We start from the raw sequence: 12490 nt of genomic DNA, 5'->3' as shown, positions 1-12490 counted from the left end.
AGCAGTGCGCACACAGCCCCTTGGGGGAAGGAGTTGGGAGTGCGCACATTAAACATTTTTCCTTTCATTTTGTTTCTTCTTTGTTCTGTTTTGTTTGGTTTCATTTACCCGAAAAACTAAATTAAACAAAGTATCTCCTTCCTCCCCCCCAACAAAATCACTTCCTGGCCCTCAACACGCCTCTGCCTCCTCTTACCCCATCTCAGTCCTTACGACATCAAGGGTCTGCCAGTCCCTGGGACTTTCAGGGGCAGGGCTGATCCCCAGTCACTCCTGCCCTGTCTGCTCGGACTTTATAAAATAACCATCAGTCAACCTGAAGCAGGGGCCATTATCTGGTACAGCAGATTCTGCCATACAATATAATGGCACCTGCCATGGGTTGATCATCACCTATATTAGAAAGCAGGAGCAGCAGGGCAGGAGTGACTGGGGATTGCTCCTGTCCCCGGAAAAACCAGGGACTAGCAGACCCATGAATGGGGTAAGGCCTAGGGTGGGGGAGGTCGGGAGGAATCCTGGTGCTCATGGGCCTTTTCCAAAGCAGTTTCAGTGAGCAGCGACCGAGTGGGAGTAGGACTGAGACTCAGGCTTTTCTTATATAATGTGGCCATGGCAGTGGTTAAAAAATTGAACACAATTTTGTTCATTTTTCTTTTGCTTCATTTTGAAATTGAAAAGAAATAGGAAATATTGGCATTTCCAATTCCATTTCAAATGATAGAACTTCCCTAAAAGGAATTGGTCATCATGCAACAGTGCCACCTAGTGGTCCGTTGTAAGGTCCATGATTGCAAGATTCTGTATTAAGAGCTCTGGTGCAAGGCCTTTGAATGAGAGCTGTTGCTACAATGACTAGGTTGAGTGAATTGGGAGGGGATTTAAAATAGGAATAAACAAATCCTTGGCTCATTGCAAATTAATGCTCATGGCACCAGATCCAAGCCTTTCTTCCAACTGTGATGGAGAAGAAGGAAAAGGCATCGGGGGAAACAGAAGAGGCATGTGGAAGAGATTGTTTGGCAAAAGCATAACACAGTAAATTTGTTGCCAGCATTGAACTGTGGGAATCATTGTTAATTCTAATAAAAAATATCAGAAAGCTGTGTTCCAAAATAAAACCTTGGACACTATTTCAGTAGCCATATTCAAACATAGCCAGCTAAGTATCTGGGTAATGCATCAAGCCGCGTTCGTGCTCTAATGCGTATTTCATGCGATATACATGATATTTTGTGTCTTCCTGCCCAGATACCTCCCCTATTTATTTATTTATTTATTCATTTATTTTTATTTTTATTAATTTTCAATATTTAAACACATTTACACTTATGCTTAAGAAATGGAAAGGCATACATTTCCATTAACTGCATTACATCATTTTCCATCTCTATCTTATAATTATCTCTTGCTTTGTTACCTTGCCTTTTCCTCCTGCTTAACTATCTCTCTCAGCTAATTGACTATTTTGCTATCTCTCCCAGCTAACTGACTGTTTACTTAACCTCCTTTGATTATTTGTATGTTTAATATCCTTAATTACTATAACTATCATACCCTTGGATTACTACAATATTAGTTTATTTAATACCCTTGAGTACCTTAATTGCTAGTTCGTTTAATATCATCTTGTTTTCTCATCAATTGCACTTGTAAAACACCATTGCTATCTTTCTTGTTGAATGTAAACCGATGTGATGTTTTTCACTAAATGAATGTCGGTATAGAAAAATCTGCGAATAAATAAATAAAGCCTTTTCCATAATTTACAAGGAAAAATTGGGAGAAGGAGCCTTAGGAAAACTTGTGCGGTTTATCAAAGGTAACAATAAAAAAGAAATCTGGAGGACTTCTGAGGTAGCTACGAACACATGCCTATCTGCATAGGTACCATTCACTTAGGGTGTGAGTCTAAAAAGGTCCGCAACTGTAATGGATCATAGAAACATATCTAGAAGTTTGAAAATTTACAACACATTTGCAAGGGTATCGGAATGTGAACTTGTTACAAATCACTAATGCTTCTGATCTCATTGAGATAAATTTCTTTCTCCTCTCTTGTGTAGTACGTGTAATGTCGGAATAAATCCATATTTTATTCTGGGGTGTGGTGAGGTGGTGGACTTCTGTAATGTCATACCCATGACATCATAGGGGTGTGGCTTGGGGCGAGGTGTGAGTGGGGCCACCAGTGACATCATAGGTGGGTCAGTTTGGGGTAGGGGTGTAGGAGGGGCCTCTCCATTCACTTCTATTGTAGGGATCATAGGCAAGATCTGGGGGTGTAGGGGCATGGCCTGGGCGGGGTCGAGGGCGGGAGGAGGCAGGATGGGCATGGCTACACCCCTATTCACTGCTGTGGGGGGTGGGGGTGGGTGGGGCTTAGACCAGAAGTAAACGGTGATTGGCTGCTGTCATCCTTATATCACCTGTCAATCAGTTTGATTGATCGTGTACCCATAGACTACTTGCAGAAATAGACATTTCCACAAATATTCTTGCAAGGGCAAAATATCCCGTTTTCACATTTTTATTTTTTTTTTGTTCTTTTGTGCTTTTGATACATATATTTGCACCTATCTAAGCTCAACATGTTACATCGCTTGGATAACAGAATGTAATTGGCAGAAATTATTACATGAGTGGGTTTGAGGACAAAGTATTGTGATTGTCACCATTCCTGAGTGTTGCTGACACAGGACAAAACCAGACTGTAACAGTGGTAAAAACATCCACTCCATCCCCAGTGCCCTATTATGTTGGTAAAATATGTCCTATTGGGTTTTATCAGATTTTGATTTGAAAGCTGCTACTTTTAAACTGTGGTCGAAAGCTTCTCTTGCAGACATATTTGGTTAAATTTGCATTTTCTTCTTTTGCACCGCAAGCACACTGTGATATCCGTAAACATCGTGAAGACTTTCTCTGCAGTTGGTTGTGCTTGATGATCTCAAAGGTTCTGTAATATTCTGTCACATCAGACTATTTCTTATGCCAAATGCTTGTGCGTTAATTCAACCCATTTTATAACACTGCTCCTGACCAAACATGGAATCCAGAGGAGGTGGCTTTTCAAAGGGTTTAACTGACTAACTAACAGGCCAATGCAATATCGGGTGCCGCTGAACGTGCGGTTGTACACACATTTTGGATGACTTAGGTCCGATGCAATACCAGGATTAGTGCATCCAAACCAGCGTGTAGCTAATAACGCCCATGACATGTAAAAGCGTATTGATGAGGCTGTTAGCTAATACATCTGATGTAAAGCATAACTGGGCTGGACGTGCACATTTTTACACACAAAACTGAATGCCAGTCCTGGAGCTGGCGATACGTTTTGAGGAGCCCCAAGTCATGCACAGAAAAGCAGAAAATACTCCTTTTCTGTGGTTCCTCTGACTTAATATTTCACGATACTAAACAGGAGGAACCACAAAAACAGCTAAAAAAAAAAGGTCTTTAAAGTAGACAGGTTAGGAAAAGAGATGCTTGATTTATGAGCGTCCATTTTCCTAACCTGCACACAGCCAAGTCTCCTGGGCGCTCGATGCCATGGACACACTAGGGACGCACAATTTATCCCTAGCACATCCTTTTTAACGCGGAGGCTCATTTGCTTATTGCATCGAGCGCCCAGAGAAGTGATTGTGGGCATGTTTAAAAAAAAAAAAAGTGTGTCCAGTTTGAATGGACATTTTTGGCCTGTTAGGGCGTTAGCTGATAAAATCTTCATCACAGCTAACAGGCAGGCCGATACAGGTACTGGACGCGCGTTTTCCCTTACCCCTTATTCAGTAAGGGGCCGAAAACGCGTGTCCAATCCGCTGAACCTAATAGCGCCCGCAACATGCAAATGCATGTTGATGGTCCTATTAGGTATTCCCGCGCGATTCAGAAAACAAAATGTGCAGCCAAGCCGCACATTTTGATTTCAGAAATGAGCGCCTACCCAAAGGTAGGTGCTAATTTCTTTGGGCACTGGGCAGGAGAGTGGCCTGGACTTTACTGTATTGGCCCGAGGGTTATTTTGCCATAAAGGCTCAATATAGCAAAGTGGGGTCACGTTGCTATTTATAGTACTATAATAGGGTGGACTTTAAACTCGGGGTGAGAATGGCTTGGAGGGCAGTTTTAGATGCACCCACAGGTACAAACAGCACAGTAGACACTTGTGAAGATTGAGTATCATTTGGAGTACTGAGAGTTGAAGAAAAGTAGATTTGTATACTGCACTCTCTACTTAGCCTGATTAACACTCTACATAACTTCAATCAGGATTTGCGTTGAAGTAAATGGGAAATTTGACTAGCCACACCCCTTTTTTCCATTAGCCACACAAATAGCAGTCCTAAATCTAGCCAGTCAAATTTGGACCAGCTAGAACAGGGCTTCCCAAACCTGAGGACTCCACACCCAATCAGGTTGTCAGGATATCCACAATGAATATGAATGGCATAAATTTGCATACACTGGAAATTCTATATGTTATTTTATCTTATTGTCTTTCATAGATATACTGTTGGTTAATTTTATAATTTGATGCTATGAATTGTTGGTATTTGTAATTATTGTTATGTTTTATTCATTACATGTTTTTATGATATCTATTTGTTTATCATTATGAGCACTTTTTGGAGCAGCGGTATATATGTGTTATAATAAATAAAAAGTGTGGAGATCTGAAAACCCAGCTGGTTATGCAGAGGCCAGGACAGATTTGGGAAGTTTTGGGCTAGATTTAAGCAGACTTTCAGTTGAAAACCTAGCTAGCTAGATTCAGCTGAAAATGCACCCAAAGATTACATCTAAATTTAGCTGGTGTGGCTATCATATCTGCTCAGCCGCTGTTTGAAAACTGACCCCAACATGTTCATGAGACTTTTTTTTTTATGCCTTATTTTTGTTTTAGTGCCACCAGTTATTCGTGGCTCAGAGGAGGTTTCCCAGTTGACAGTTACTGAAGGCAACCTCATTAGTCTTATTTGTGAATCGAGTGGTATTCCACCACCTGGTCTTAGCTGGAAAAAGAATGGTAAGCACCAATCATTTTTGGAGAATTTAAAGTAATTTACTTGTCTGGTATCTCAAAAACATCTCTATATTATTGAGTTAATATGAAACTGTACGTCTTCACCGACTAACGTTTTTGTCTGGCTGGCTGATCTAGGCACTCATTTATCCACTTAACAAAGCACGTTGGATTTAAATTTGGCTTTTAGATGTATCTTCCAAAGTGGAGCTGAAGGCGAGTTATATTCAGGTACAGGAGGTGCCTGCTACCCAGCATGCATCTCTTGAGTGCCGCCAGTTCTTGTCTTTTTCAGTTCCCAATGAGCTCAACCCACCCAAATATTTGACTATAAATGTCTTTTTCAGGTTCTTTGTTGATGGCTGACCTTCTTGGAAGAGTTAGGGTGCTATCTGGGGGTAGACAACTACAGATTTCCATTGCTGAAAACTCAGATGCTGGATCTTACACTTGTGTGGCTTCAAATCTAGCTGGAAGTGCGATGAAAGAATATAAATTACAGGTTTATGGTAAGTTGTCATTAATATAAGCTTTCCAAAAAGAAGTGGTAAACGACAACCCCACATAGAAATATTAGCCAAGGAGGAGGTGAGGTGTACACAATTCAAGGCCGTATCCAAAGGATGGGAGTTCATCAATCAAACATAAACGTTTCATCATATCCAATGCAGCAGTCCAACAATCTGATAGTCCTTTCAGTCTAGGTCAGTCCCCCCGATACACACGATTGTGTTTCACAATGCTTCATCGGGAGAGACAAGGAGCTGAAAATCTGACTGCCCGCAATCAGCCTTGCACTGAAGGTCCTGAATTTTCAGAACCCTGTCCCTCCCGATGAAGCACTGTCGCAAAACACAGTCACGGATACCGTCTTGAATGTGTACACCTCACCTCCCTCTTGAATAGTAGAAGCTTGACGTTCTCGACATTCAGAGGTAGAAGTAAAAGCAGTTGGAGTTAACCAGACAAAAGGCGCTATTTAAAAAATTCCCCCAATTTCGCCAGATAAATTTTAGCCACGTAAGTCATCATCCAGCTAAAATGTATCTGGCTAAATAGAGGTGGTGCTGGAGGCATTTGTATGACTACATTTCATCTGGCTAATGTTGGTACTCAGCACTAGCCGAATAACGGTATCCAGGTATCTCTGATTGGAAAAACAGATGGATAACTAAAAAAAAACAAAAACCCCTAACAGCTGATTTCCCTTCCCACTCAATCCTCCAGTATGTTAAAAAACTGAAGTAGACCAATAGGACCTCGCCTTTCATCTTCCATATGTTTAAAAGCTGCAGCAGTGGGAGCCGTGCTGAGCCCTCCCCCAAATCCTACTTTCAAAAAGCTGTGGACAAAAATCCCTACTACTCTGAACCCCCAAAGCAGAGCAGGAGCCAGAGGGGTTCTTGCCCGCTCCTGCTCCACGTAATACCAAGTGCTGCTAGCTCTACCGGCACTTAGTATTTGTTTATTCACAGCTCCCCGGGGCACTAAAGTCCAATCAGAATTCAATACTGAACGGGGACTGGCTGCATGCCTGACGCTGAGTGCTGGATACAGGTTGGTCTCTTCTCTGCCAGTGAGGTCTGAATGGGGATCAGACCTGGAATGCAGTGAATAAATTTAATACAAAGTGCTGGGAGCTGTCACGTACTAGGGATTCAGCACAGCAGGAGCAGGAAAGAGCCTCTCCTCCTCCCACTCAGCTTTAGGGAAACCTTTAGGGGTTGGAGGGTATAGGCAGTGGGGTGGGGATTTTTTACAACACATTTTTGAAAGGGGGGGGGGGGGAATTCAGCACCATTCCAACACTACAATATTTGAACATTTTGGTTGAATGGGAGGACCCTTGGGCCCATTAAAATTTGTAAGCATATTTTAGGAAGGGGACCAGCAGCTGTTCCACTGCACTATGGAGCGGATTTTCAAAGGGTATAAAACCCGCTCCTGCGCGCGCCGAGCCTATTTTGCATAGGCTCAGTGACGCGCGTATGTCCCGGGGCTTTGAAAAAGGGGCAGGGGCATTGGTGGGGCGGCAGTCTGGGTGTCCAATTTTTTTCTTGCTCACATCTTAAAATTTAAATTTTGCCAGTTGTCTCTTCATGGGGGACAGGTAGTCTGGAGCCCATTAAAATTAATTTTCCAAAAAATAAAAGTCAAGAAAGTGAGAAATGCAAGAAATTTGCAAGAAGAAATTCCCAAACTACAGAGAAGTCTAAATATTGTAGAGTTTCCTTATTGTCCCACCAGACAAGTTGACCATACTCCCCTACTAGCAGTTGGAGGCAGAGAGAAACTGGTTTGCAGATGTCATCTTATATAGGGTCCTGAGCTTACCTCGGTATTCTCCACCTCCAGCAGATGATAGGGTGTCATACTCATGCTTCTAGAGTCAGCTCTTGGCCTGCTAGAGGAGTCCTGGGCTGACAGATGTGAGTCTGGTCCTCTCCCAGTGGATTAGGGCCACAGCAAAGGGCTTCCAGAGAGGATCAAGGCTGGTTTTGAATCCAAGAGGAGAGGAGGAGAAAAGTAAGCAGCTCCCTCCTCTAGCTGCTTGCTTGCGGCTAGTTAGATATTTGTAAATATAAAATTACTTTCATAAAAGAATCAAAGAAAAAGGTGTAGCTGCAGGGGAATCGAGCAGCCAGCCAAAGCAGTCTTAGCTGTGGTTATTGTAGAATCTGGAGCTGGCCTGCCTGGGGCTTCCACGAAGGCACCAGGCAGACTGGGAAGCGAGAACCATGTCGAGTCCAGAACACGAGAAGCATGCCAGAGTTTATGGGCCTATGGCCTACGCTGCAAGTTGGTAGCTAGCAGTGGCCATTGCTGCATTTGCTCAGAGGAGGTAGGGAGAATGGAGGTACAGGTTGCAGCTGCACCAAAGACCCTGCCCTCAGTCAGAACAGGACAGAGAGATGTTCCCCCTGGTATATTTTTGGCTGAGGCAGAAATGGTGGCTATTTTTGGACTCATGTGACTCTAGAGAGATTAGATATGAGGCTTCCAGTGTTAACCCCTGCTACTCTGGAGCAGAATCCTTTGGCTGGATTTGATCTTGGGGCATCTCCTTCCTTGTCTTTTCTTCTCTCTGCCTCCCTGCTTTCCTCTGAACTCGTCCTGTTATTGCACCATGTCTTGTTGCTTAAAGCAGGAAGTTTGGGTGGGTGCTTCTCCTCCTGTTAATGCCTCCCAGGAACATGGGCACATAATATTAGTGAGGAAATGCTCCCAGTGGGTTATGGACTGAGAACTGAAGGAGGAAAGGTCTCACTCAGGAACTTGACTGGAGTCCCTGAAAGAGGGACAATAGGGAGATGTTGGGGAGAGAATTCTGAGGGTAGTGAGATTTCATCTAAGGAAGAGGAGGAATCTTCCACTATCAACCTGCTTAAAAAGAAGGAATTTCCTTTTCTGCTTTTCACTGTCCTAGGAGACGGGTAATTCTGAGGAGCAGACTGAAGGAGGCCCAATTATGGTGGGCATATAAAGCCATAAGTGTGTCCCCTCTGGGTCAGTCTGTTAGAGAATTGACTGTGGCAGAATGGAATTCTTCAGGGTAAGATTAAAGTTTGGAAAAGCAATGGGAAAGATTTAGCCTCTGCCCTAGGAAAATCCCTATCCCTCTAGAGTGAGGTAAGGCTTTGAAGGATCATCGGTATCATAAAATTGAATTTCTTGTTAACAATTCTTTGAGGTATTTGACTTAAAGCTGCAGGCAACGTAGCTAGAGCATGCCTACAAGAAACTGTCTCAGACCTGGAGGAGGTAACATACCTTGACGTGGACATGGAGTGTACGAGTAGCTTAGTACTGTGACCCAGGGAAACCAAATCCCGCTGTCGTTCCTTGTGACCTTGGGCAAGTCACTTCACCCTCCATTGCCTCAGGTACAAACTTGATTGTGAATCCACTGGGGATAAGAAATTACCTATAGTACCTGAATGTACAGTCATCCACTTTTTAAGCACTTGTAAAGCAGAATATAAATCAAATGAATACATAAATGTCATTCTTAAGACACTTTTTATGACCTGGTTTGGACATCAGCAAAAACCATGGCCAGATGGTAGCTACTTACCATCTTCTCTGGATGAGGAAGTGGACAGAGGATTCAGCCTCCAAGGCTTCCATTTAAAGGGGGGGGGGGGGAGGGACTTAGAAAAGTTGGTCATAGACTTGGAGGAGTTCAAGTCACCCAAACTTCTGGAGGATAGAGCTAAGGTTTCCTTCTAGACTTGTCCAGCAAGAAACCATTTCAGGGAGTCAAAATGTTATCATCCTAGGAGATACTCAGTGTTGCAGCAAAGCCAGCAATTTTGGAAGTTGCAGCCCTTTTGAGGGAACAAAAGTGGAAGAAAAGATAGGACCGTTCAGCCACAGCTCTCAATGAAGGTTTAAGGGCCTTATCTCTGTAAGTTCAGATAGGCAGTTACACAGCATTGTTTTATCAGAGGAGGTTCCAAATAACTTCAGAACAGTGTGTCCTGGGTTTCAAGCACAATGGAAGCTAAATCCAAAGGTGTCCGACTATGCAGCTTCGGAGCAGTATTTCTCATGCATGGAGACATGGAAGACCTTGGAAGCAGGACTGAAGCTTCAAAAAAAACTATTGATCAAGTTCATCAGATAGCAATGGACAGGCAGAGAAAGAAATGGAAGCACATTTTGCAAAGCCTCTTGGATGTAATGTTTCTAGCTCACTAGAATTTTCTTTTTCTCGGTCTCAAAGAGGACATGTCATCAGCAAACAAAGGAAACATCATGGAATTGGTAGAGTTGCTGTCAAATTATGATCCAGCTTTGAAAGAACATTTTGTAAGGATTAAGCATCCTGTTCCATCTGAGAGGAGAGTGGCTTCATATTTATTTCCAAAGATTCAAAATGAGTTTATTTGCCTTTTGAGGAATTATGTCAAAGAGAAAATAGTGGCTGATATCAAGAAAGCAAAGTATTTTGGGATTCTTGTTGATAACACTCCTAATGTTTCCCACACTGATCAGATGTGTGAAGTGATCAGATGCATCCATATTGAATGAAATGACGTCACTGAATCATTCTTGGGCTTCTTGCCTACTGCTGGAACGAATGCTGTTGAGCACTCTAAGGATATCCTGAGACATCTGGAGAGAGATGGGCTGGACAGTCAGGGATATGACAATGCTGCAACTATGGCTGGGATTCATGATAGTATGCAGTCAAAGATCAGAGAGAATAATCCCATTGTATGTGCCTTGTGCACATCATTCTCTGAACATTTCTGGAGTACACTCATTTGGATGTATTTTTTGTGCAACTTTTTTTTGAAACCTTAGAGAGAGGCTATTCCTTCTTTTCAGCCTCATCTCATTGATGGAAAATGAACATAAGAACATGCCATACTGGGTTAGACCAAGGGTCCATCAAGCCCAGCATCCTGTTTCCAACAGAGGCCAAAACCAGGCCATAATGATGTCAGAGAACATTGGCATGACAGTCAATAGGCTTTCTTAAACAAGATGGAATGCTTATTATGATGCTTTGAACGCAGTGAAGGCAAATGTTGAGAAATTGTCCTCAGCTTTGGAAGTACTGTGCAGTCCCAAAGAAAATATAAACACAAGAGGATCAGCTCTGATTTTGCAGTTACCTTTCTTTCTGGGTTGAAGTCCTGGAAGAAATTAATCTCACACAAAAATGTTTGCGAACAGTTGGAATCAACCTTGATAAGTGCAAATGTTTCTTGAAGTTCAGCGCAGTGAAATTGTGGAAAGGGCCATTCATTATGCAAATACAAAGTGTGAGGGAAATGGGCATTTCTATGGAGAGAAGAGGGAGAATAAAGCTGTGACAAAAGGATGTCAGGAAAAATGGCAAAGGATGGTGGTCTCACATTGCCAGAGGAAGTAAAGCAAGCTTGCTTGATTATCTTGATCACGTTCATCAAGAATTGGGGATTCATTCTAAGGCAATGGATCACATTCTGTCGATCTTCACTGTTATTCAGCCAAACACTTCCAGGCTAATTTTAAAATAAGCATGCGGGTGCCCATACATGTGCATATGGGTGTGTGAGCAAATATACGTTGAAATTTTAAATCATGCGTGCATTAATGCACGTAAGATTTAAAATAAGCCTAGTGCGCGTAAGTGTGCTCCTAATTTTAAGATGCTACTCGAGCATACCTATTTTGAGTATCTTTCATAAGAGTTTGCTGGATTTAATGCTTGTATGTAAGCAGATTTTAAAACATGCTCACCCAAGGGACATTCCCAGTTTTTCTAGTTAGTCCACGAGTTTGCCCAGTCTCCCTCGAGGTCATCCAGAACCCTCTGGCTCTTCATCCTGCACTCCCCCAAGTTGACCCAGACTACTCACCCTGTCATGTAAACCCAAAAACGCAAGATCTGCAGACTTGCTTCTCATCAGGAGCAACAGTAAAGTTACATGGATAGCAAGCTGGTGCAAGCTGTGGTCTCTGAGTTTAAAATATGGAATTACACGTGTTAGTCTTGGCCCTGCCCCAGAACACTCAGGCTCTGCCCCCAATTCCACCCCCTTTTTTTTACTTCCACAAGCACATAATTTCCAGCTTTTAAAATGCACGTTGCTTGCGCGCAGCCCAGATACTTGTATATATGGGCTTTTTAGTGCGAGTAACACTTTTAAAATTTGGTCCTTTCTTTGTTGCAACAGAAGAAGAACTTGCTATATTCCAAATTTGACTCAGATTTTCAATGAATTATCTGATGAAGATATCACTGTGGAGACTGGATGACTTCAGAGGCATTGGAAAGGTGCCAAAATCAGCATTGAAGAGGCAAAGAAATGGGACAGCATTGCATTTTCTGGGGTTTATGGTGAAATGAGATTTTTGTGACTCTTGCAAGCGTCTTACTGTTTTTGAGATTCTTTTTGACATTTTGTGTTTGTTGCTTCATGTGAGAGAATTTCTTTTGAGATTGAAATTGATAAAAAAAAATTTCTTATGCTTGACAGAGTCAAGCAAGATTGACAAATCTGACTTTACTTTCAATTGAACATAAATATGTAAAAGAGGTTAATTTTGATTAGATCATTGATCGATGTAGGCTCGAAAGCAGACTGTGTATCCTCTCTAGTTACCTTTAAAGAACAGGCTGAGCATTGATACTGGATTTCCTGTGATTTTGGTTATGACAGTACTGAACTAGGTGTACTATGTAAAAATCTACTAGTAACATTTTTCTGTTTAAATTTTAAAATTATATATCGGGGGGGGGGGGGGGGGGGGGGGCAAAGGAACAATCTGCCTCAGGTGCCAGATACTCTAGGTACACCACAGGGGCCCATTCAACCAGGATTCAGGCCCCTTCATGGGTAGAGCTTCGCCAAGTTTTTCCTTAGGAGATTTGCAGGATGGCTACTTTGACCTCTTTGCATTCATTTACGAAGCATTATTGTCTGGATGTTTGAGCCGGAGATGACACTACTTTTGGCTCAG

The 12490-nt window shown here is 42.5% G+C and overlaps 1 protein-coding gene across 1 annotated transcript in view; it reads left to right on the top strand.

Moving 5' to 3' along the window:
• The window catches only part of HMCN1 (hemicentin 1), a 688208-nt gene that overhangs the window by 436938 nt on the left and 238780 nt on the right, over positions 1-12490 (top strand). The window contains 2 exon segments of the mRNA XM_029617466.1: positions 4913-5035; positions 5380-5541. Of these exon segments, the coding sequence (XP_029473326.1) occupies positions 4913-5035; positions 5380-5541 (285 nt within the window).

The sequence above is a fragment of the Rhinatrema bivittatum genome, chromosome 10, assembly GCF_901001135.1.
Source record: "Rhinatrema bivittatum chromosome 10, aRhiBiv1.1, whole genome shotgun sequence".
Taxonomy (NCBI): Eukaryota; Metazoa; Chordata; class Amphibia; order Gymnophiona; family Rhinatrematidae; genus Rhinatrema; species Rhinatrema bivittatum.
The sequence above is the reverse complement of the archived record's forward strand: the minus strand, read 5'-3'. Positions and strand labels throughout refer to the sequence as shown.